At 34.8% G+C, this 27,948-nt stretch overlaps 1 protein-coding gene across 4 annotated transcripts in view; it reads right to left on the bottom strand.

Annotated features, from left to right (window-relative positions):
- Positions 1-27,948, bottom strand: part of SCYL2 (SCY1 like pseudokinase 2) — a 66,992-nt gene that overhangs the window by 36,979 nt on the left and 2,065 nt on the right. For all 4 annotated transcript variants that reach the window (XM_008516375.2, XM_008516376.2, XM_070599796.1 and 1 more), the window contains exons 2-4: positions 16,826-17,030; positions 7,761-7,918; positions 3,537-3,681 (exon numbers count right to left, since the gene is read on the bottom strand). In XM_008516375.2, the coding sequence (XP_008514597.1) occupies positions 3,537-3,681; positions 7,761-7,918; positions 16,826-17,002 (480 nt within the window). In that variant the 5' untranslated portion in view covers positions 17,003-17,030. The remainder of the gene's footprint in view (positions 1-3,536; positions 3,682-7,760; positions 7,919-16,825; positions 17,031-27,948) is intronic.

Genomic DNA, 27,948 nt, shown 5'->3' with positions numbered 1-27,948 from the left:
TTTGGTAGTTGCATTTACATAATTTTCTCAGTTAATCTTTGGAACCATTTCATGGTTAGGGGAAAAAAGTTCAGATGCTTACTACAAAGCTATGGTAATCAAAATATTGTGGTATTGATATAAAGACAGATATATAAACCAATGGAATAGAACAGGGAGTCCAGAAATAAACTCCAGCATATATGGTCAAATGATTTTCAACAAAGGTACTAAGTCCATTGAATGGGGAAAGGACAGAAGTTTCAACAAAGAGTGCTAAGAAAACTGGATATTCACATGCAAAAGAATAAAGTTGGACCCTTACCTTAAACCATATATAAAAATTAACTCAAAATGGATCAAGACTTAAATGTAAGACCTAAATCTATAAAACCCTTGGAAGAAAACATAAGAGAAAAGCTTTATGACATTGGATTTGGCAATGACTTCTTGGATATAACACAAAATGCACAGGCAACAAAAGAAGAAAAACAAAATAAAAAACTTCTGTGCATCAAAGGACAAAATCAATAAAGTGAATAGGTAACTCATAGAATGGGAGAAAATATTTTCAAATCACATATCTGATAAGAGGTTAATATCTAGAATATATAAAGAACTCCTACAACTCAACAACAACAAAAACAAACAACCCCGGGGGCCAGCCCCATGGTCGAGTGGTTAAGTTCGCACACTCTGGTTCGGTGGTCCAGAGTTTCGCCAGTTCGGATCCTGGGCACGGACGTGGCACCACTCATCAAGCCATGCTGAGGCGGTATCCCATGTACCACAACAAGAAGGACCCACAACTAAAAATACACAACTATGTACTGGGGGGCTTTGGGGAGAAAAAGGAAAAATAAAATCTTAAAACCCTTAAAAAATCTTAAAAAACAAAAACAACCTGGTTCAAAAATGGGCAAAGGGGTTGAATATACATTTCTCCAAAGAAGATACAGAAATGCCAATAAGCACATGAAAAGATACTCAAATTCACTAACTATTATGGAAATGCAAATAAAAACGACAATAAGATACCACCTCACTCCCATTAGGATGGCTACTATCAAAAACCAGAAAATAACAAGTGTTGGTGAGTATGTGGAGAGATTAGAACCATTTCGCACTATTGGTGGAAATGTAAAATGGTGCAGCCACTATGGAAAACAGTATGCTTAGTTCTTCAAAAAATTAAAAATTGAATTACCATATGAGCTGGCAATTCCACTTCTGGGTATATCCCCAAAAGAAGTGAAAGCAGGATCTCAAAGAGATTTATTTGTATACTCATGTTCATAGCAGTATTACTCACAATAGCCAAGAAGTGATAGCAACACAAGTGTCCACTGACAAATGAGTGAATAAAAATTATGTGCTAAATACATACAATGGAATACTATTCAGCCTTAAAAAAGAAGGAAATTTTGACACATACTACAACATGGATGAACCTTGAGGACATTATGTGAAGTGAAATAAACCAGTCACAAAAGGAAAAATACTGTATGATTCCACATATATGAGGTACCTAAAGTAGTCAAATTCACTGAGACAGTAAGTAGAATGCTGGTTGCCAGTGGCTAAGAAGAAGGAGTGGGGGGGCATGGGGAGTTATTGTTTAACGAGTACAGCTTCAGTTTTGCAAGGTGAAAAGAATTCTGGAGATGGATGGTGGTGATGGTTGCACAACAATGTGAATCTACTTAATGTCACTGAACTGCAGCATATCTAAAAATGGTTAAGATGATAAATTTTATGGTACGTGTATTTTACCACAATTAAAAAATATATACTGTTACAGGGGCTGGCCCGGTAATGCAGCGGTTAAGTATGCATGTTCTGCTTTGGCAGCCCGGGGTTCACCAGTTTGGATCCCGGGTGCAGACATGGCATCGCTTGGCAAGCCACGTTGTGGTAGACATCCCACGTATAAAGTAGAAGAAGATGAGCACAGATGTTAGCTCAGGGCCAGTCTTCCTCAGCAAAAAGAGGAGGATTGGCAGCAGATGTTAGCTCATGGCTAATCTTCCTCAAAAAATAAATAAATAAAATCTGATAAAATAAAATTTAAAATATATATATATACTGTTATGAGAATAAGATAAGCCACAGACTGGGAGAAAATATTTGTAAAATCATATATCTGATAAGGACTTGTGTCCACAATATAGAAAGAAATCTCGAAACGCAGTAATGGAAAACAACCAACATACTCAAAGAATGGGCAAAAGATCTGAACAGACAGTTCACCAAAAGAGATATTCAGATAGCAAAGTAGCATGTGAAAAGGTGTTCAACATCATTATTCATAAGGGAAATGCAAATTAAAACTCCAAATTAAAATCCCACCACACACCTATTAGAATGGCTAAAATTAAAAGAACCAAGCATACCAAGTTTTGGCAAAGATGCAGCAGGAATACAAAATGGCACTACCACATTGGAAAACAGTTTGTCAATTTCTTAACAAACGAAATATATACATACCATTTGATCCAGCCATTCTACTCCTACATATTTAACCAAGAGAAATGTAAGCATATGTCCATAAAAAACTTGTACATGAATGTTTATAGCAGTTTTATTTGCAATAGCCAAAAACTTTACAACCCAAATGACCATAAACAGGTCAATGGATAAACAAACTACAGTATACCTGTACAACAGACCACTACTCAGCAGTAAAAAAAAAAAAAAAAATACTGATATGCAGAATAATATGAATGAATCTCAAAACAATTAGGGTAATTGAAAGAAGCCAGGTCCCAAAAAAAGTACATGCTGTATTATCCCATTTATAAAATTTCAGTGACCCATTCATACTGACAAAAAGCAAGGCAGTGGTTTCCTGGGACAAGAGATGGAAAGACAGCAAGGAGCAGGAGGGAGGGATTACAATGAGTATGAGGAAACTTCGAGGGGTCATGGATATGTGCATTATTTTGATTGTGGTGATGGTTTTACAGGTATATATATATGTCAAACTTATAAAACTGTATATTTTGACTATGTGAAATTTATTGTATGTCAATTAATTATACCTTAATAAAGCCGTTAAAAAATAATAAATAAAATGATCTCTGTCCCCAAGGAAATAAGAAGCTACTGCATAAATTTATCCTATAGAACTGAATATATTTTGATAAGCAGAGAAAGGAAAATCAGAAAAAGTGGACATATATGAAAAGGCTAACAATATCTCTTGACATCTATTAAATAATTTCCTTAAAGATGTAACTTTTTATTAAGTACATTATTACTTCAATTTAATATTTCGCTTATGAAATGCACTCACAAGGCTCAAAACTGAAAAAAAACAAAAGTAAACCACCTCATCCACCAATCCACCACATTACCAGTGTTGTTTCATACAATTAAAATATAATTTAAGACTAACAATTAACTGTAGAAAAATTCTAGAACATAGTGATAATTTTTAAATTACTCAAAAGATACAAAGATTTACATAAAGTAGTTTACATGGCTACTAAGTTTAAAATACTCAAAAAACAATTTTGAAGGAAAAAACTCTTCACATGATGAATAAAAATACATACCTGAAGCAAACCATATTTAGTTTCTACATCATAAAGTTTATAATCCTTAATGTCTGGAGATACAGGGGAAGGCAGATTTTCCCAGTTACCTAAAACATTGGCTAAACTGGCAAAAACTGGTTCCGTACAAAATGCCAAGCAATCCCTGTTTTAAAAAAGAAAGAGAGTTATTTACCATTTTTTCCACATTCTCAAAATCAAATACACATAAAAGATTAGTGGTCCTATTAAACTACCAACAAAAAGGTAGACTATTTTAGATTTATTTTCAGTATTAACATAACATGCTTATCCCAAGAGAGCAAAGTCGGGAAGCTTTGTATATGAATTATACTAGATAAATCACTCAGTCTTTTAAACTAAGTGTCCTAACAGTTGTGATACATTTTTTAAAACTTAAAAAGTCAGAAAATAAAACATTATTTCAACTGCGCTTTTGAAATGACTGATATTTTATATGGAACACGAATATAAAATATTGATACATTACACCTATGATAATATCCTTATTTCTAAGGATATAATTTTCAAAATATCCTCAAACAAACCCACACATTTCCTACAGACACCTCTGGAGCAAGAGGAGTCAGAGAGACAGGGCATAGCTCCACGTCTCTCATCACTACTTCAATCAGAGCAGTTTTGCTTTTATCTATTTTATCATCATTTTGAAAGGTGCCATAATTTTTAAATTTTTTAAATTATTGCTCTTTGATGTTTAAGCATATTTAGAAATTCAGAAAATATTATATATTAACATTCAATAAGCCTTAGAGAGTAATGATCAAAAACTCAGGCCTTGAAGACAGACAAATACCCAACTCCAAGTCCCAGCATTCCTATTCCTTGACTTGGTGACTCTGGATACCATGGTTGAATCTCACTTTGCCCATCTGTACAACAGTGATAAGAGACTACCCTGAAGGGTAACTGAAGATCAAATGAGATAAGACATGTAAAGTACAGTGACTAGCGTGTAAACAATAAATGCTTACTTTTGCTATTATAATTACCATGCATTTGAGACTCAAATCCTAACATTTTATGCCTTGGGCTTAGGCTCTGGCAATGAAGAATGACAAGGTAAGTGTAGCAACACAGCCATACCAAGCCTCTTCACCTGAATATTATGCCCTTTGCTGTTTCATCTATCCACAATACCTGAGCAAGTTTTCTTTCACTTCGCATGCATTTTTCAAATGAAAGCATACGCAGAAGCTCAATATGTATGAGAGATAAAGACAGAGCTGCTTACGTTGAGGGAGAGAGTCACACTGTCCTGCCTGCTCAGTCACCATCAAGGATGCTATCTGATTCTTTACTCCCACACTAAGCTCATTAATACAGTGGACACTAGGCTTTTGTTTGAAGAACTCGACTGAAGGAAAACTGCTCAAATACTCTATGTCTTTTCTACAGTTTCCTATGATTACCAGGACTCATTTATTTTAGCAATGCATTCTTTCCCCTCTCTGTCCTGACTCCAAAATCATCGTTAGTCATAACAACATCCATATGATTATTCCTCAAGCTTGAAGGCCTTATTATATTTCATGAATATTCATTTCCATCATCATTACAGTTACATACCAGAAGGGCTATATCCTCTCTCAAGGATATAGCCAACCTCCCCCAACCACATGTACTTACTAGCCATTTATCTCCTACCCTTTCACTGTCTCCACCAATAGAGACTCCCAGTAAGTTTACTCAATAAATTGGAAGTATTCGGTCCTGACTACAATTGATTCCTTTCTTTCCCTCAACTATCTCAACAATAAACTATTACCCTGACTATTCTTTACTGAGCAAACCCTTAATAACCCGTGGTAACCATCACGTTTCTTTTACTTTCCTGCTTATGTCATAAGCTGAAGGAAAAAACAGGAAACCCAAATCTTTATAAACTCACAGCATAAAGTCACATAGTGTACTTTAACCTTGCTCTTTTATTTTTCAACATTCAAGAACATTCCTTCATAGCCCTCTTATTTAACTCCTCATTCCACTGCCCCCTTACCCACTACTCACTTATTACCCACTTTTTACTTAAGAAAAAAAAAAGTTCATCTAATATGAATGACCTCATTTTCCTAAACTTCACCTTAGCATACTAGTGATTCAACTATGCTTCTAAAATTTCCTTTGAGCTCCTATTAGGACTTTACTCACATAATGGTATCTTCTCCGCTGGGTTTCTTTGTATGTCTTTTCTAGTGTCCGAACGGCCATCCTACTGAAATTACGGACTATCACTAACAACCTAATGTAATGGGTTCTTTCCAGTCCTTATTCTCTTTTTATTCAGTGATCCCCAGTGTTAGTGCGTTCTTTCTTCCCTCTTTTGGCTGCCACGACATACTGCCAATTTTTCTCCTGACAAATGACAATGACCCCTCACCAGTTTCTTTCCTTGGCTCTTCTTTCCCCTCTACATTTCAAGTTCTGTCCTCAGTACTCTGCTCTTTTTACTCATGCTCTTGAAAAAGTCATTTTTTTCATCGTTTTAATTACTGCCTCTATATTACTCACTCTCACATACATCACCAACTCTGGGCTTTCATCTCGTTTACTTTTTGATAGCACATTTCTTTTGGATAATTCCAGTGTCATCTCCACATTATTAATTCATTAAAAACTGGAAGTTTTTTCCTTCCCTAAAATGTTCCTATTTCTATCAATGCTACTGCAATTTTTACAACCTAACAATCAAGAGGCCTTAAAGTAATCTTTGAACTGTCTGTCTTCATGATTGCCAATAAATCCCTAGTTCTGTAATAGTTAAATCACATAAAAGAAGCTGCAGGGACAGAGAAAAATATAAAACATTGGTCCTTCTCCCCTCAAGAGACTTAAAATGTAATAATGAAATATAACACATATTGATACAAGTCAAAATAACAAAGATGGGTAGGATTCTGACAGATAACACTATAGACACTGATATGAAACACTCTAGAGGAAATAGCACAAACAAATACAGAGTCAGGAAAGCACAGGACAAATGCAGCAAACAAAACTTAGTCCACTTTGGGATAGAGGGTTCAGAATAGCAAGTGTTACATAAGAGAGAACAACTATAATCTTCTTCTGGGTTTATTCATGAAAAGAAGGGTAATAAAAATATTATTATCATAATAGGCATATGAGCATATTTCTGGGTAGGCACAGCATGGTACAGTGACGAAAAATAAAACATGGGTTCAGGAATCATGGTGCTATAACTATGTGACTTAAGTAAAATCTCTGATCCTCAGTTCTTCAATACAACTGCAAAAATTAAATGAGTAAACAAATGCAAAGCATTTAGTACAGTTTTTCACATGGTAAATATTAGGTTTATTCTTTTAGGTTGAAAGAAAGGATCTTGTGCCTTCGGGAAAGGAGGTAAATGATGGTGAGTTATTAAAGATTCCAAAGTAAGAATTACGCAGAAATTCAATATATAAAATAGATAAAAGCAAAACTGTCCTGGCTGTCTGTTCCTCCCCTATCCTTAAAATCCTAGGGTCCACAGAATACAAGTGGCAAACCATTTACTTAAGATCTTCTGAATTAAAAGAGGAGACTACAGTCAGCTAAGTAGGAAGGAAGAAAGGAATAAATTAGGGGTTATGAGTAATGTGGAAGACTTATATAGTTAGGGTATCTAAAGGAAAAGGAAAAGTACCACAAGCTTGAGGAATCCAGTTAAGATTACACAATATAAATTTCATTTTTTTGTCATTCTTAGCAAAGTTCCCAAGTTCATCTTTGAGAAAAATAGATGGTAGAGTGACTGAGGGCTATAGAGCGACATACTAGGCATAGTAGAACGTTAAATGTCTAGAACAGTACCTGGAACACATAAAAATAGGCCCCAAACACTGAATCAATGGACAGGGTACAAAAATTCTAGCAAATTAACAAGGACAGCTACTTTCAGGCAGAGACTGTATTCTCTACTTCTCTTGCATATTGCATTTTGACTATGGTAATGCTGAGCATAGAACAAGGAGAGATACATGGCAAATATGAAAAAAATTTTCATTGATATTTCAAAAAGAGACATATACATAGAACATGCAAATAAATCTTAGGGAAATAACTAATCCGTAAGAACTCAATACTCAGTTTATAAGAATTTTTCACTGCCAGTAGACTTTAGAGAGAGATTTCAAATATGAAGTTATTTTTAATTATTTGTTCAGGAATTCTCTTATCTAAGCTTTTATAGAAATTTACCTGGATTCTTCTAAAGGATGCTGGACGGTAAGAAGTCGAGGGTGTCTCAGTCGAGTTAACTGTTGGACTCCTCGTTTCAGAGAATCGATGATTTGATCCTTTTCAAATTTTTGATATTTGTCAATAAGCTTTTTATCAAAGACAAAAACAGCCACTTCCTAATAAAAGAATTGTGAACTCATTTTAATCAAGAATATATAAAAACAACAAAATTTTATTTGATTGTCACAACAATCTACAAATAGAAATAACTAAAAACTAACGCCACGGAAATTTGAGCACCATTGTAATATTTCTTTGATATCAAGAAAATTTGGTTTTTTCATGATTAGTAAATCTAAATACAGCCATGCATCACTTAACGATGGGGATACGTTCTGAGAAACGCAACCTTAGGTGATTTCATCATTGTGCGAACATTATAGAGTGTACTTACAAAAACGTAGATTGTATGGCCTACTACACACCTAGGCTACGTGGTATGGGACCACCATCATATATACAGTCCATCGTTGACCAAAACATTATGCAGCACATGACTGTACTTTGAAAGATATGAGACCCAACACCCTCATCTAAGGAGAACATAGGAAAATCTCCATCTTTGAATTCTGGTATCAGAAGTACACATAAACTGTGTGTAATGTGTTGTCCTCTACGTTGTCATCTCTTATTTAACCAGAATGCAAATAAAAGTTAAAATGTTTAAAACTTCAAAATGCTATTCACAATGGCAACCAGAGAGTATACTACAAAATCTTGAAATGCTTTTTGACAGAAAGGTTGTATATGTCAGAGTGCTTGTTCATACAAAAACGCAATTCGTAAGCATCTTTCACAAATTAATAACCTATACTCTTTCCTTCCACTCTATCCCCATCTTGTTATGGGTAGTAACTGGGAATAGTTACCAGTATAGGAAGCTGCTACCTGAATGCCCCTCTTTGAGCGTTATTTTATACTCACAGCTTATTTTACACTATTAAAAGCCCACATTCTCCTTAACTATCTTCTTTTCCTTCTCTCTCATTTACTTAAGGGAAAATAGTTCCCATTCTCTTACCCAATCTTAACAAACCAGTCAAAAAATAGCTATATTGATAGCTGATGTATTACCACTGTATACTATTCAACTATCAATATTCAAGACAGTATCTTTCCATTTTATTGCTTCTCTTCTAATTGTTTTTGCTACATCATGATTATTCTTTTCTCAAGTTAGCCTGGCAACCTAATCAATTAAGAGATTTACTGCAGAATTCCAAACCAATAAATTTATCAAACACAACTTGTTTTAATTTGGAGGCTTCTTATATATATATACATAGTTAAAGATTTTAAAAAACAAGTTAAAGATTTTACTGGATTGAGTCTCTGAAAAGTGATTAACATAAAGGGGCTATTTAGTGACTCAATCTGAACATTCCCTAAATATTTGCATGCTTTTTTGGAATTATCCCTTCCTCACAGCAACCCTACAAGACGAGTTCTTTTCCTCACTTCACAGATGAGGACATTATGGAAAAGATAAATGTATTATCCAAGACCTCACAATTGATAAGATGAAGAATCAAGATTCAAACCCAGTCAATCCAGCTCTAGAGGCCACATTCTTAACTAATACAGCATTTTGTCTCCCAAGAATAACACACGGCCAATAAATATGGAGCACCCCAGTAAAACATGGCATACACCTTCAGGAAAACCACCCTTTGAGTGAGAGCTTTAAACAGCACTCATATGTAAATACACAATCATAGCTCTTTTGATCATTATGAGACAGAGGACAATCAGGAGCTAAGAGCATTATGTAATATAATTTGAACTAAAAACAAATGACCTAGAAGTTCAAGTTCCTATCTCACTATTCATGTGCACAATCTTATTTTAGTAAGTCTTCCGCAATAACACGTTTTATAAATGCATCTAATTTAAATGTGTTTATTTATTCAAGACCTTTTGTCTTTAAAAAAAGATCACGTGAAACAGCTCTTGAGCTCTCGCAGTTTCACCACCCTTACGGAAGAACACTACAGTTCATAAAGAAAAAGAAACAACACAAAATTCTCTCTCAGGCATTCATTTATTGTTTCAGGTCAAAGATGAAAGATCCCTACATAGCTCAGAATAGGTTATCAGCTATCTTAAAAATATTTTCTCTTTGTTCCAATCAGTTAATTAAAATTAACCAATTTCAACAAAGTTGTGACTAATTAACTAACCCATTAGGCCTCACACAACTTTCTAAGAGGAAACTCTTAGCCTGCAGCCCAAAATCATTCATCAGAATAGACTATCCTCTAATTTCTAAGTTATGTTTTCCTTCTACTACTTCACCATACTACTCACTCTGCTAACGCATATTATTTGTGTAAAAATTCTGTTAACTTATATGTATTACAAGCTTCTTGAAGAAAGAAACCATGCTTTCAGTGTCTCTATATCTACCACAGGATCTACACCTAGAAGACACTCAGATGTTTATTGCCTACTGGTTGCCGATAAATACAAGCAATTACTAGAAGCTCTTCATTCTTATCTTGAATTAAAATCTTCTTCAACTTTTCATCATGAAAATTTTCAAACATACAGAAAAGCTGAGGCAGTGCAATCATCCAACATATTTGCAACAACTGTTAACTCTAATTTGAGGCTCTTTTTAATACAAAAATTAAAACAAAATGTAAGCAATACTTGGCACTCATTTATTTATTCACTTCATATTCTTTAAAATACAGTGACAGGGGCTGGTCAGGTGGAGTAATGGTTGAGTTTGCGTGCTCCACTTTGGCCACCCGGGATTCACAGGTTTTGGATTCCGGGCGCAGGCCTACACACCACTCATCAAGCCATGCTATGGTGGCGTCCCACATACAAAATAGAGGAAGACTGGCACAGATGTTAACTCAGGGACAATCTTCCTCAAGTAAAAAGAGGAAGATTTGCAATAGACGTTAGCTCAGGGCCAATCTTCCTCATCAAAAAAGTAAAATAAAATACACTGGCAAAGAAAGTTACCCACTAAAAAGTATTTGTTCTCAATAGCCTACTTTTAAACAAAAAAGGCTCTGAAATAAATTATTCTAAAAACTAATATTTGCCAAAATGGAGGCTGTACCTTTTGATATAGATCTAACTTACAATTTTTAAAAGCTACTTTGCTTATTACAAAGTTGAACTCTTGCTGAAAACAAGATAGTTTAAGTAATAAAACCTAAGTTAATGTATACCAATACATCTAGGATTCCCTAATAGCAGTCATGACCTCCACTGACCTATCCCTCAGAGTCACCAGAGATTGTTTTTGAAACACAGACGTTCCCTGTAATCTCTATTTTATGGACCTTTCATGACTGGCCAGTGGTGACTGCCATGCATCATACTCTTCATTTTCCATGTGATTTTGGGACAATGTTCCTTCCTCAAAATAATAAAACAAAGTTCAAATTTTTATTTAGATTAAGTTAAAAATAAGCTGATTTTTGAGAAGACAAAGAGAGAACAAGATATAACCCTTAAAATTACTAGAGACAATCTATGATCGTTTTTGATCTAAGCAACTTGACTTGCACATTCAGCTTTGCAAAATGGTTCCCTTTATTTTAAAACTTTTAATTTATTATAACTATTTATAATAATTCAATTATGCCTTTGTTTACACAATATTAGCAAGCGTAACCCATGAATATTGGCATCCGGATAACATAATGTAGACTTTGCAATAAGGAAGGGACCATGTCCAAGCCTACATATGGAAGAATGGATAAAAAATGAACAGTTAAATATTATGTAATTTTTAAAATCAATCTTCATTCTCATAGAAATAGTCGTTTTACTGGGGTTGTTATAAAGCTTATAAAGCAGTCAGACAAAAGAAACAGGCCAGCAAAAATGACTTTTAAGCCAAAATAAGACTGAAGCTGCCCTACTTTAAAGAAAAACAAGTCTATTCCAAACCTGGTTACAAGATCATAATAAATGTGGGACACTAGAAGACTACTAATAATTATTAAGTTAAATCCATTTTGATGAGTAGTCACCTAGCAACATAGAATCTTGTATCAAACACAAATGCTTAATAATAATAAATAAATGCTTAAACAGCCCAAGAACCAGGCAAAATTTTTATATATAGTTAAACATACACAAAAACACACCCATGTATTTTTTTAAAACATCTTCCCCCAAAATAAATTCCTTAGCTTGATACAGGAGAGTTAAAAGAAACTTCAAAACGTAGAATTATTCTTCCACTTGAAAGAAAGAGAAAGGTATACAAGTGAGACAGAAACAATATTAAATAAGTGCTTTTATTACAAATTATTTAAACATATTAGCAGCCTTGATGGTTATAATATTGCTATCTAACAGATAAGACAATGGTTTTTCAGTTTTTAAAGGACACATTTATACGCAGCAAACATTTCTCACTTATTATATATATAGTTTGGCCAAAACAATTTCCCTTTAATGACTTGTTTAAATAAAGTATAATTTAAAAATTAGAAAAGCTAATGAAATCCAATCAAGGGCATCTGTCTCAGAAAACTCTCTCAAATATATTCTTTAAAAAGAAGATAAAAAACACGTTTGCAAAGAGTGCCTATGTTTAGACACCCACTTGAATCCTAAACATGCTACTCTATAGAAAGACTAAGTCAGTTACAAAGCTGTCACAGAAATTCAACAGTATAAACCCTACGCCCAAGAATTACCTATCAGACATCATAAAAGTTCAAGAGGTAGGGAAGTGGGGAATATTTCACTGAATTTTCAAAAATTAAATAGACCCTCTGTTCAGAATGTCTAAAATTAAAAAGATTAACCATAAAAAGGTTTGGCAGGGATGTAGAGAAACTAATTGCTGGTGGAAGCCTACACTGGAACAACCACTCTGGAAAAACTGACACTGAACAAACACATACGCTATTACCTAGCAATTCCACATCTAAGTAATGTGTCATATACGCCAACAGCACATGCAAGAATGTCCATAGCAATACTCTATACATCAATGAAAAGAAAAACTGCTATGTTCAACAACACAGATGTACCTCATGAACATATATTTAAGGAAAAGGAGCCAAACACAAGAGTACATATCATGATTCCATTTAAATAAAGTTGGAAAACGGGCAAAATTATTCTGAAGTGTCAAAGGACAGGAAAGCAGTTAGCCCTACAGAGAAGGGGAGAGGTAATGACTGCAAAGAAACATGAATATTAGCAATGTTTTCTTGATCTGGACATTGGTTACATAGGTATGTTCACTGTGAACATTTATCAAGCTGTACATTCACTATTTGTGTACTATTCTGTATTAAGTTCTTAAAGATAAGTTTATATTTAAAAAAGTAAATAGATACAATTTTTTACTTCCTAAATGTCATCTTGAAATAGCTTATAGAATCTCTACTGAGATTCTAGAAATAATAATAGTTAGGAACTAAGGGCTGCTTATAAATGAACACTCAACGGGCCAGCCCAGTGGCGCAGTGGTTAAGTGTGCACGTTCCACTTCAGCGGTCCAGGTTTCACCAGTTCAGATTCTGGGTGTGGACACGGCACTGCTTGGCAAAAGCCATGCTGTGGTAGGCATCCCACATATAAAGTAGAGGAAGATGGGCACGGATGTTAGCTCAGGGCCAGTCTTCCTCAGCAAAAAGAGGAGGATTGGCAGCAGATGTTAGCTCAGGGCTAATCTTCCTCAAATAAATAAATAAACACTCAAAAAGGAAACTAAATAGTACATAAGCCTAAACAGTAGCTTCAAATGCTAATAAGCTAAAAGATCTACCCATTTCAACATGTTTACATGTTGTATTTGGTTAAACTTATCTAAATAATAACTTTTAAAATCTTAATGGCTTATCTTATATACAAAACTGGCCTACGAACTTTATTTAACTGCAAAAAATCAACTGTACACTTGTCTCTAAGATTCTCAGGAATCCTTAATTTCACTTTCATAAATTATTCACTATGAGGTGTGTCTTCAACAAATGTCTTTCAAAAACAGTAAGAACCAATAGAAATTGGTTTCTGGACACATGAAGCCAGAATAATAATACGGATGTCCAATCAGGTACTAAAGTTACCAGGCACACAAGTAAATTTTTATTTACCAAGTTTTTCTTTATCGTGCTGCATCCCAGGTTTTATAAATATGCACTTTTTTGTGATCTATTCTTTAGGCGTTGTTACTATTCTTCTCAAAGGCCTTCAAACATTTAGGTTAAAAAGTCAAAAACTGTACATGATCTGAAAATTATAATTCACTATGGACTAATGTGAACTTGAAATAACCCTAGGAAAAAGTACACAGATAGCCCTTAAAAGAGTATGGGAACTTTGGAAAATACTATTTATATAAGGATTCCTTTGACTTGGAAATATTGTATTTTTGTTGTTTTCTTAGACAATGTTATATTATGATACTTTTCTTGAAGACCATGTAAAAAAAAGTGAAATGTGTTTGAGAAGAAGGAGAACAAGATGTAAACTTTAAATACAACAGCTTAAATATCACGGTATTTATTTCACTGTCATGCAGCAATAGAAAATACTTTCATATTTTTAATTATTAAAACTAGGTATGAGAATTTCCTAGCCCAAAGTCCCTAAACCAATGTTTACATCAAAGTCAAAGTCAAATTGAAGGTCATATCTTCTGCTATAAAACACAACTGGAATTAAGTATACTGTATGCTAGAGCAAGAAAGGTTGACAGGGTAAGAAAGATGCCCGCAGTCTCAATGTTCCTTTATGGGGGGGAAAAGGACTAAGAAGAACATCCTTTTCCCTTATTTTTCTCAGAAGAATATTCTTTTCCATTATTTTTCTCTCAGTTTCTCTAAGATCAGTGCTGTCCAACAGAACTTTCTGTGATGATAGACAGTTCTACATCTGCATTGTCCTATACAGTAATACTAGCCACATGTGGCTATGGAACTTTTGAAATATGACTAGTGCAACTAAGGAACTGAATTTAATTTTATTTAATTTTAATTAATTGAAATAGCCACACACAGCTTGTAGCTACCATACCAGAAGCACAACTCTAGATTGTCTATTTTCTATAAATTCCCTTTAATAAAAATGAAGCAAGTGAAAAAGAATTAAAACTTTTTCAATTAAGGGAGACATTAAGGCTTCAATGCCAAGATGGTTAGAGACTTAGCTATTCCTTAAGGAATTAGCCAGTGTCCAGATAGGATACTCAGTTCTGACCCCTGAGGTCTGAAAGAGGCAAAGGAAGAAAATTCAAAACCATATCCAAAGTAAGCACTGATATATTTCAAAACTACCTTTTTCCTCAAAGCAATAAATTTTCTGGGAAAAAAGAATGTAGTAAAGTTTCCTAAGAGAAGCCGGTTCTGGCAGTCAGCAGCTGACAACTGCTGTATTATTGTGCAATATCTAATCAATTATCTGTTATCTGTGTCTGGTTCTCATATTCTACGAGCAGCAACAGAAACTTCAGCATTATCAGAGGATTTCAGCATACGAACTACTGATATAAATACAAACATTAAGAACTTCTTTGGTTAAGCACAAAGACAGTATTATGTCACATAATTGATTGCAAAAGCAATTTGTGCTAGTGTTAGAGGTTGGTTATTTACATAATTTCATGACCTCATTGATATCTTTTTAAGTAGTCAATACTCAAGAAACTACTTACTTTTTAGATGAGCTCTTGGTGAATTGAAAGAGAATACAATGTTCAAAAATGACAAATCAATCAGCATTTAAGATACAGATCAACTCTGGACTTAAAGACTTCCAACCAGACGGCAATTAAAATAAGATTTACAGGTCAGGTACAAACCACATACCAGCAATCTATCAAAGGACCAAGATTCCTACTTCATAAAAGGATAATCAAAGCCAATTCAGTCTTTAAAATACTTGTTTGGGAAATAAGCTAATTTTGGAAAAGTCAGAAATAATACATACCCACAAGTGTATGATTGTGACAGTCATTGGAAAAGGTATATTAAGTTCCATATGTCTTAGAATCCATATGTTTCACTTGTAGGGAAGTAAAAGCACTTTTGGAAACAATGATTTTTCTTTTTAAAGAACATATTTCTACAGAGGTTTTAAACCTGGAGATTTTTCAATTCTTTAACAAACCAACAGAAAGCTCTTGGTAAAATTTAACACTAACAATCTGCCATATTTCTAAGAACCCTCTGTTGGTCTCTTAAGTCAAATTAAAATAGAACTCATTCAAACTACTTTTCACTAAAACAACAGTTAGTTTTAAAATAACTTTGAAATCAATAAACCCCAAAACACATTACTGACTATATCTCACAAATGTATCCCCGTCTAATAGTAAAAACTATCAGGTTAAACATAAAAGAATATTATAAAAGTCTGTTCTCTAGAAGGCTATAGAATAAAAGAGGGAATAAGATCGCACTAAATAGGAATACATTTAATGTGAGAAAAATTTAACTGGGTTTGTCAATATAACTTATTGACAAATATAAAAAGGAACATGACAATTTTTATTCTACAACATACGCTTGGTTAAATATTAAAATCTAATATACTCATTTGCTCAACTGACATGTTTATTTTATTAATTAAGAAATTAAATTACAAAGTGAGATGATATATCAAACAATATATTTGCAACCAGGAGATTCAGAACAAGATCAAAGCATTTGTTTTTGTATGACTTCATTAGACGAAATAAGCCCTAAAGAACTCAGAACTTCCAGCATTTCTTAACATAAAAATGCACATGTGAGGGGCTGGCCCCGTGGCCGAGTGGTTAAGTTCGCGCACTCCTCAGCAGGCAGCCCAGTGTTTCGTTAGTTCGAATCCTGGGCGCAGACATGGCACTGCTCATCAGACCACGCTGAGGCAGCGTCCCACATACCACGACTAGAAGAACCCACAACGAAGAATACACAACTATGTACCGGGGGTCTTTGGGGAGAAAAAGGAAAAAATAAAATCTTTAAAAAAAAAAAAAAATGCACATGTGCACATTATGGTACTTATTAGCATGTGTGTTTTTTCCAATTGGACTCTGAATTGAAACTTACCTGTTTTGTTGACTTTTTTGTGCCATTAAAAATCTTCCAAGCTAGCCCATTGCCACCACTGGCAATGTGTCGACCAACATCGAATTCTCTAGTGACAGGATTTCCCATTACAGCACTAGTGACGTCAGCTGTTACTTTTGTAACAGTACTCTTCAACTTATTAAGCATGGACTCCATGGCTGCAATATTGGGTAGTTATAGTTACCTAAAAACACAGGGGGATAGAGGAGCATTGATCACTTGTTTTTACTTGTTTAAGCACTTATTCATTATTTAGTGCGAAAAGCTTCAAAACAATCCCACAGAGATAAAAGCTACATGTTTATTTTGTCTTCAGAGAACCCACTACACATGAGTGTAAATTTAAGCCTAAGAACCAAACTGTTCCTTTCAATGTCAACTGTTAAGGACCAGGAAGACATAAGACATTCACACTTGACACTGACATGAACGTTGCTCAACTAGGTAACCTGGACCCTTTAAGACTTAAAGTGGTATAGAGATCTGAATCTTTCTTCACACTAAAAACCACGATATAAAACCTGAAAGAAGTTAATACTATACTAAGCAATAAATTTATATTTTATAAAAGTTTTGTTCACTATTAAAACAATTACTGTTGAAGTATGAAATCATTTGAGAATACTTTCTAAAAGAAAAGCAGTGATGGCAAAAGGACAATAAATGCACAAGCAAGTAACAGGTCATAAAATATTTTTAAAATTCACATACTTCTAGCCATGATGGAGGAACAAAGAGTAAACCTGTCCTCTCACTTTGAACAAAATATATGAGACAAACATTTTCAGGCACTGAACAGGCAGCGCAGGCATGTGATCCAGTGACAAAGCAAACTAACAAGGTGAACCCTTGGATTGCCCCAGCTTTCTGCCTAGAAGCACACCACAAACCAGAGCAGAGGGCAGAATTCCAAGCAGCAGTCTAGCTGAGTTAAGAAGTTGAGGAGACAAACTGGAATTCAAGTACGCTGAGGTGGCTGGGAGTTCTGGAATAGAATTTCAAAGAGAAGGTGAAACAGGAAAAACAAAATTTTTTTAAGAAAAAAAAAGAGAAGGGAATTATACTGAAAAAGAGCTCCAAAAATATGCATGGGGGCCCCTTGATATGCTTTGTTGAATACTAAGATGCACATACATAGTGTGAAACACTACCAGGTCATGCAAGGACCAACTAGAGAGCTGTGAGCTGAATAGCTGTAGAATTCACACAGGGCTGCAAATCATTTAATTTCTCACCAACTAGAGTGCAGAGTCCTCATTGATCACTACAGGCAATCAGCAAAAACCTCTGAAGGACCATGCCTTACTGGTAGGATAGAAGTTCTTAGAGTAAAAGCTAATCTAAACCTGCCCTAACAAACTTGAAGTAAGCCTCAAATGATCAAACTAATCATAAATTACCTAACTTCCTATGAGAACAAAATTCAATACTTATGAAGACAAAAATTTTTCACAAACTAAACAACATAACATTCACAATTAATAATAATTAATAATTATCAGACATGCCAAGAAGAATATGTGAGGGGTTGGCCCAGTGGCGCAGCGGTTAAGTTCGCACGTTCCACGTCTCAGCGGCCTGAGGTTCGCTGGTTTGGATCCCGGGTGCGGACATGGCACCACTTGGCAAAACCCATGCTGTGGTAGGCGTCCCACATATAAAGTAGAGGAAGATGGGCATGGATGTTAGCTCAGGGGCCAGTCTTCCTCAGCAAAAAATGGAGGATTAGCAGTAGTTAGCTCAGGGCTAATCTTCCTCAAAAAAAAAAAAAAAAAGACTATGTGATCATAATCAAAATCAAAATCAGTCAATAAAAACAGACTCTAAAATGACAGATTATAAAATCATCAACAAAGACATTAAAAAGCCATCATATGTCCAAGTACCTAAAGCAACGCATGAACATAATGAAAGAAAATAGAACATAAAAAAACCCAAATGAAAATTCTAGAAATGAAAAATAAAATATCACAAATAAAAAATTCAGAGGATGTAATTAACAGATTAGACAGCAAAGGAAAAAGGTTCATGAAATCTGAAAATAGAGTAAAAGGCTGAAAAAAAATGAACAAAGTTTCAGTGATCTGTGGGACAAGATCACAGTAACATACAAAACTGGATCTCAAAAATGCAGGGAAGAGGGAGAAATATTATTTGAAAAGATAATAGCAAAATTTTTCCAAATTCAATGAAAACTATACAAAGTGCCAAGAAATTCAGTGAACCACAAGCAGGATAAACAAAGAAAATCATGCCTAGATATGTCAAATCACATAGCTGAAAATCTGTGATTAAGAGAAAAATCTTAAAAGCAGTCAGAGAGTGGGGCCAGCCGCATGGCCGACTGGTTAAGTTCTCTCGCTCCGCTGTGGTGGCCCTGGGTTTCAGCGCTTTGCATCCTGGGTGCAGACATGGCACCACTCATCAGGCCGTGCTGAGGCGGCGTCCCACGTGCCACAACTAAAAGGACCCACAGCTAAAATATACAACTATGTACTGGGGGGACTTGGGGAGAAAAAGCAGAAAGAAAGAGAAAAAAAAAGCAGTCAGAGAAAACAGGCAAATCACATATAAAAGAATAAAGGTAAGAATTTTCGGGACCAGCCCCGTGGCCGAGTGGCTAAGTTTGCACACTTCGCTTAGGCAGCCTGGGGTTTCGCTGGTTGGGATCCTGGGTGCGGACATGGCACTGCTCATCAGGCCACGCTGAGGCAGGGTCCCACACGCCACAACTAGAGAAGTACCCACAACTAAAATATACAACTATGTACTGAGGGAATTCGGTGAGAAAAAGCAGAGAAAAAAAAAGACTGGCAAGAGTTGTGAGCTCAGCTGCTAATCTTTAAAAAAAAAAAAAAAAAAAAAAAAGAGAATTTTCCCCAGACTTCTCATCAGAAACTAACCAAGCCAGGGAACAACTGAATGAGGTCTCTAGAGTGCTGAAAGAAACTATTAACCTAGAATTCTATGAGCCATGGGGGGAAAAAAAACTTTTAAAAATAAATGTGAAATAAAGATGTCTTCCAGGACAACAAAATCTGAGAGAATTTGTTGCTTATAGATATTTCCTACAAGAAATATTAAAGAAGTTCTTCAAACAGAAGGAAAAAGATACCAAATGGAAATCTGAATCACAAAAGGTATGGAGGACAATGGAAATAAAAATTATACGAGAATATAAAAAAACTTCTCATGTTATCTTTAAAAGACAGCTAATCATTTAAAGTAAAAATGTATGTGCTTACAATATATGTAGAAGTAAAAACTATGACAAAACAAACTAAGGACAAGAGAGAGGAAATGGAAGTATATTTTTGAAAGATTCTTACATTATATGTGAGACAGTATAACATCATTTGAAAATAGATCGTGAGAAGACATATTATAAAGCCTAGAGTAATAACTAAAATAATAAAGAGATATAGCTTAAAAAGCCAACAGTGAAAATAAAATGGAATCTTAAAGTTAACTGAATTAATACAAAAAGAAATAGGGAAAGGGGGAAAAAGGAACAAAGAACAAATGTAACAAATAGAAAACAAACAGCAAGATAGTAGACTTAAATCTAACCATACAAGTAATTATATTAAGTGTAAATGATTTACAATTCCAATTAAAAGGCAGACTGTCAAACCAGATAAAAAAGCAAGACCAAACTATATGCTGTTTACAAGAAACCCACTTTAAACCCACTTTACAAGATGATTTAAAAGTAAAAGAATGTAAACAAATACCAAGCTGGAGAGGCTGTATTAATAAAAGGCAAAATAGGCTTCAAGACAAAGAGGGCTATTTCATAATGACAAAGCTGTCAATTCATCAAGAAGAGATAACAATCCTAAATGTGCACACACTCAATAAGAGAGCTTCAAATATATGCAGGAAAAAGTGACAGAACTAAAAGAAGAAACAGAGAAATCCACAATTATAGCTGGAAATTTCAAGAGTTCTCTCTCAGAAACAGGTGGACAGACAGACCAAACAGACAGAAAATCACTAAGGATAAAGAAGACCTGAATAACACTATCAAACGACCCAACCTAAAACACTCTATTTATATTTAAATTTATAGCTTTAAATGTTTGTATCAGGAGGAAAAAGGTCCAAAATCAATGGTCTAGGCTTCCACCTTAGGAAACTAGAAAAAAAAAGAGAAAGTTAAATTCAAAACAAGTAGAAAGAAGGAAATAAAGAGTAGAAATCAATGAGATAGACTAAATTTAATGTAATTTAATACTCCGTTTAATAGAGAAACAAAAAAGAAAAATCAATGAAGCCAAAAACTGTTTTTTTAAAAAGATAAACCTCTAGCTACATTAAGAAAATTTTTAAAAAGAAGACACATATGACCAATATCAGAAACAGAGGAAATCCTATAGATTCGTATCCTATATGAAACCTTTAGATTCTAAATGAATAAGATATTACATTATGAATGATCTTATGCCAATTAATTCAACAATTTGGATGAGATGGAAAAATCCCTTGAAAGCCACAACTACCAAAATCCTATATATAAAGGAAATCCAATTTATTAACTACAACCCTTAGCACAAAGAAAACTCTTGGCTCAGATGGCTTCACTGTTGAATTCTATCAAACATTTAAGGAAGAAATAATATCAGGTCCATAAAAGCTCTTCCAGAAAACAGAAGAGGATAAAACACTTTCCATTCATCTTATACAGTGAATATTGCCGACACCAACATCAAATAACAACATAGTAAGAAAACTGCATACTAATATCCCTCATCAATATGTAAAAATCCTTAACAAAATATTAGCACATCAATTCCAACAAATCCAACACCACGACCAACTGGGATTTATCTCAGGAATACAAGGTTGATTTAACACTCAAAACCAAATCCATGTAGTTCACCATTTTAACTGAATAATGGGGAAAAGAAAACCTAAGATCATCTCAATAAAGGCAGAAAAAAATTTTGAAAAAATTCAATACCCATTCATAATAAAAACTCTCAGCAAACTAAGAAGAGAAAGGAACTTCCTCAACCTGATAAATGGCATCTTTGAATACCTATAGCTAATATTATATTTAAAGATAAAAGATTGATCTCTCTCTCCCTAAGTCTGGGAACAAAGTAAGGATATCTACTTTTACCATCTCTATTCAATATTCTAAGGGCAATCCAAAGCAATAAAGAGAAAAAAATAACAGCTACCTGTACTCTTCCCTAAAATTGATTTGCCTGAGAACAAGTCTGTGTCATATAAATTTTCCTTAACCAACTCTTTCTTTCTTTCTTCACAATTTTCTCTCACTTGATCAAAGAAAAGTATTTTTCTCAGCTATCTCAGTCTTATTATAGGACATTTCCTTGGGTACAAAAAAACTTTGGAGGCAGGGCCAGCCCTGTGGCCTAGTGGTTAAGTTCAGCATGCTTCACTTCAGTGGCCCAGGTTCAGTTCCCAGATGCAGACCTACACCACTCATTGGCAGCCACGCTGTGGTGGTGACCCAAATACAAAATAGAGGAACAGTGGCACAGATGTTAGCTCAGGGCCAATCTTCCTCAAGCAAAAAGAGGAAGATTGGCAACAGATGCTAGCTCTAGGCCAATCTTCCCCAGCCAAAAAAATAAACAAACAAGTAACACTGGGGGGATAGGGAGAATGCAATTTGAGAATGCATTAATCCTGAAGGTCCCTTAAAAGTAAAACAAAGAAAAGTTTGGTAACAGGGCTGACCCTGTGGCTGAGTGGTTGAATTCGTGTGCTCTGCTTCAGCAGCCTGGGGTTTCACCAGTTCAGATCCTGGCTGTGGACCTGGCGCCACTGGTCAGGCCAGGCTGAGGTGGTGCCCCACATGTCAAAACTAGAAGGACCCACAACTAAAATATACAACTATGTACTGGGGTCTTTGGGCAAAAGAAGGAAAAAAAATATTTGGTAAGAAATACCGAAGAGGGTTGTGCTTTCTTTCTTTCAGGCCAGATATTAAAAGCAAGACCGCATGCCTTATCCATCGTAGAATTATAATTAAGAAATAAGATCACTGTCAAACTGATGTATAGGAACAAGTTTATTTCAATTAATAAGAAAGAACTCTAAGGTTTTAATGACACTAAAACATAATCACAATATATGACAATCTAGAAATTAGATCCTTTATAACATCTAAACTCTTGACAAAAAATTCAGACACCATCAACTTAAAAACATGCAAAGGAGTACACTGTTTTTCAAAATTATTTAGAGAATACACAAGCAAAAATATTTGGAAGGCCACTGGACTAAGGTAGCACTAGTTCATATCCTGTTTTCTCTGTTAATTAAATTATATTTATGTAAATATAATGCTTTCTTCTATTAAAGATTTAAATTGTAAACAGAAATAGACTCACTTTTCCTTTTTAATTTAATGCTGCATTTCTGTAAGCAGTTAGAAAATGTTGTTATTGGCATTATGAAAACATTTATTGCTATGCCAAGTTGTTCTCTATGAACATTTTCTGCTGATTTTGATGGGGAGGTGAAGGAACACAAAAATCATATTTAAAACCTACATATCCATTCCTCTAACTCTGCCTGACCAGCTACATATTACGGGCCATACAGTTGTTTTACATTGGGAATACAGAAGTAAATGGAAATATTCCTGTTCTTTTAGAATTCAGTCTAGTAGCAGATTCAGACCTGCAAAGAAATTTATAGCAATCAACTAGAGGTATGAATGTACCATGCTATGGGAACACAAAGATGGGCTCAAAAATGAAGTATTTTTCAGGTAGGAAAAAAGGGAAGGAGCATTCCAGAAAGAAGCATTACTATGTGCCAAGACACGGAGGGGAGGAAGACTATGATGTGATTTGAAAATTACAAGTAGTTCAGTATGAAAACAAAGGATATTTTCAGAATTAATATTCAAATTTGAGATGCCTATCCATCATCCAGAGTCAACATCAGTGTACACAAGTGTACACAAGGTAGGAACAGACATGGAAATTCATCTGGTGAATTATTTAATATTTACCGAGTACCCACTATATACCTGATGTCACATAAGAAACTGAGGAAGAAAGAAGTAAAGGCAAAATAAGCCATCCAGACACAGACAGAGGGGCACAGACAGAGAAGTAAACCAACCATAGCATTAGCCTACAGTGATAAAATGCCATAGAATATACATGCAGAGTGTGTTACGGGAGCAGAAAGAAGAGGAACAGACAAAAGAAAGTTTCTCAAAAACAGTAATGCTAGAGAAGTTTTTTAAAGGTGATAGGAGTGAACTAGATAGAGAGTGAGAGAAGTGTAGGAGTAAAAACACAAAGTAAAAACAAAGTAGATCAGATAAAAGCTGGAGGAAAAGAAGGCGGTATGGCAAAGGAGAGTGAGAAAAGCCAGATCACCAAGGGCATTAAGTAGTGAGAAACCAAGCCATGATAAGGCACAGATGGGTTCTGGGCATGAGTAAAATGATCAATCACTCCATCAAGCAGAGTGAAAGACATACTAGGGGTGGAAGTAGGAAATATGGCAAGACTGAAGAGAACGTCAATATGTACATCAGGGATGATATATATGTATAATTTAGAAGGTATACAAAGCAAGAAAACAAAGGAAAGGACACTTGGAAATAGGGACAGGGAGGCCAGGGAAGAAATGGTGGGTGGAAGGGGTGTTACATAGACGTTTATTTTATAATTAAATATTATGCACTTTTATATATTACATATAAAATTTTAAACAAATTCTAAAAGAAGGAGAGGTTGCTGAATTAAGGAAACGGCAGTAAGGAAGGAGAAGAAAGGAAAATTAAGAAACAAATATGAGTTAGAACTGAGAACTTAGTGACCAATCAGATAAAGAAAAGGGAAAAAAGTAGCAATCCTAATCAGGTCTCCAATCTGAGACTCTAGGTAGAGAGCGAAGCCATTTACCAAGGCAGGACCTATAGGAGACAACTGTTTGTTTTGTGGGAGGAAGAACTCAATTTTCTACATGTTGAAATTGAGTTGCCTGAATGACATTCATATAGAGATACATTTAGTAGGTTTTTAAATATGAAAGTCAAAAACTTAGAAAAAATGTCCCAACTGAAGATAAAAATTGGGGTACCATGAGCATATAAGCAATATAGAAGTTAAGACTGTGGGTTTGAAAAAAGTTCCCCAGGGAGACCCAAAAAGAATAAGTATATTACAAGACTAACAGAAGGCTAAGGACAGAATGAACTGAATGGGGTTGTAAAATAAGACCTGAACTTAGATTTTGAATTATTAGCAATAGCCTTTTAAAATGTAAGAAACGGGGCTGGCCACTTCAGTGGCCCACGGTTCACCAGTTGGGATCCTGGCAGGGACCTACACATTGCTCATGAGGCCATGCTGCGGCAGCATCCCACAAAGAAGCAGCAGAACGACCTGCAACTAGGATATACAACTATGTACTGGGGCTTTGGGGAGAGAAAAAAGAAAAGAGGAAGATTGGCAAAAGACGTTAGCTCAGGGCCAATCCTCCTCACTCCCCACGCCCCCCAAAAAAAGCGTGACATGTAAGAAACCCAGAGTCCAAATATCTTATGATGATAGCTTTTCAAATTTTCATTTGATTAATGAAGAAATGAGCCTATTTTTTCCAGTCATAAATGACAGAAATATTTCTTCATATAAAACATTTCCATTTAGTAGAATTCACTTGAAATTCAATCATCTTTCCCCCCTAAATCTCAGCCAAAATAAGATCTGGGGCAGCTTCAGTATGATCCCAAAATTATATCTCTCCACCATCTGGCTCAACCATCATGTAGCTTTTCGTAGAACCAGTAGGTGAATCTGTTGTAATACGAGATTTTACACGCACCTGGCAGAAGGTGGGTTGAATGTTACAGCACCTGATGGCAGGCAGCTGAAAGGAACTGGCAATTCTTTCACGTCTGCCTACTCATAAACTCTAGATACAGCAGGAATATAGTAGGTAAAATTATATTTAAGCTGAAAAAAGCCTTCCTGAGTTTTCAAGTTTCAAAAGTGCAAAAAGAGTGCCTTACTTCCCCAAGAATAAAATATTAAAAAGTAGAATTAGCTTGCATTTTTGTTGGAAATACTGCAATGCAAATAAAAAGGTTACTGTAATAACATCTGACAAGGAAATCATGTTTAGTAACTGTTAGTCTCATGGCACCTAACAGAGACTAGACTTTCAATAGGCACAAAATAATAGACTCTGACTACAAAGAACAATAATACAAATAAATACAAATGAACTCAAAATAGATTGTTTTTCTTATTCCTTAAAGAGGCACAAGAGTCTGAGATTTCTATGTAAATGCCTGAAGATAAAAGAATACCACATATATAGTCATTTATATAGTTAAGTATTCAGAAAATGAAATTTTGTAATTCGAACTAAGAACTACATTAATAGGACATAAATACTTTTGGTAAATGATTCATAAAGTTTGAAAACGTTTTGTACCTACCCTCTTATATGTAGTGCTTATCTGTTTATATCTAAAGTAAAATGATCCTGAGATATATTTTTGAAATACATGTTTTTTTCTTGTGGGAGCACTAAGAGATTACTAGAAGTTTTAAAAAGATATAGTTTTCAAAAAATGGTTAATACCATTCTTTGGCCTACAGAGAAATCATGTTTAATCTTATTCAGAACACAAAGATTATATCAGCTGAGTACAATCATTCTCTTTACAACTACAGAAAGTATTTAATTATTATCAGTTGAGCTAGAAGGGATTACTTACAGGAGACAAACCTGATTTAAGAAACAAACAAAAAACTAAAGAGACTTAGCAAGGTACAATGAAGCACACATCCATTCAACAAATCACTGGACACCTACTAGGTGGGAAGCATCATGCTAGGTGTAGTAAGAGAAACAAGAAGTAAAACATTCAGTTTCTATCATTGTTTACAAACTTAAGATCATTGTATAATAAGATTTAAAAAGTAACATAAAAGATTATAAAGCAACATATGATTAAATATCAAATTATTAATGTGAACAATAAGATCTAAGGAGAGCTTACATTCAGCTCTTGAAGGCACATCCAGCCCATGCACATCCAGCACATGTACTTAGTGTAGTTTTTACTACAAGAGGTCAATCAGATTCTTGAAATTATTATAATTTTAGAAAAATGTAGCAGCAGTACTGGGGTGGCAGTGTCTCACTATTCAGCCCCTCCAGCTGGAGAAGGGGAAAAGGAATAACTGGGTAGAAAATTAGAATAAACGACCACTAAAGTCACTTCCTTAGGTCTACAGTTCTTCCTTGATTTAAGAACATATGAAATCTGAAATATAGTCCAGTACAATGTATGAAAACAAACTAATAAAGCACTGACATGTTGTCTAAAACAATGGTTTTCTAACTCCAAGGCAACAGTTTTCAAACTCTGGTGAACATCTAAATACATCTAATAACATCTAAATGACTAGATAACTTGTTAAACCTTGTAGATGCCTATGTACTACCTCAAATCTTTGGAATTACAATCTTAGAAAAGTGCAGTCAGGGCGTTTGCATTTTGAGCAGCTCCCCAGGTGATTCTGATGCACAGTGTGAGATTAAGTGTTATATGATTAAATACAAAGTGTTCAGTGGCAAGGAAACATGGGTTCAATGCCAGTTCTAATACTAGCACTGTGACCACCAAGTGGCCTCTCTATCACTATTTGTAATCTTTAAAAAGGGGGAAACGCCATCCATACCTCAAGTGATTGTTGTGAGGATTAAAAATGATGATGCACATTTACACTTAGTACAATTCCTGGCACAGTTAGTAAGCATTCAATGGATTCATTCATTTATCAAACATTTATTAAGCACTTACACAGTATCAGGAGATGAGGAACATCTCATTAATTTCTTAAGTATTAATAAATATGGCAATTCTACAATGGTGTCATGAGAACATATCATTAGGAGAATGCATCCTAATCAGGAAAGTCTTGCCTGAAGTGAGCTGAACGAAGGCATTAACTTGATAAAAAGGAAAGGAAGTACATTTCCAGGCAGAGGAAGCATCATAACCAAAAGCTACGTACCTGAAGCACAACAGAAAGAACAGGTGACTAGAGGAGAAAGAAATGCCAGAAAGCACTGTGGAGATGAAT

Source organism: Equus przewalskii, chromosome 29 (genome assembly GCF_037783145.1).
Source record: "Equus przewalskii isolate Varuska chromosome 29, EquPr2, whole genome shotgun sequence".
NCBI lineage: Eukaryota > Metazoa > Chordata > Mammalia > Perissodactyla > Equidae > Equus > Equus przewalskii.
This window is presented reverse-complemented; position numbering and strand designations above follow the sequence as displayed.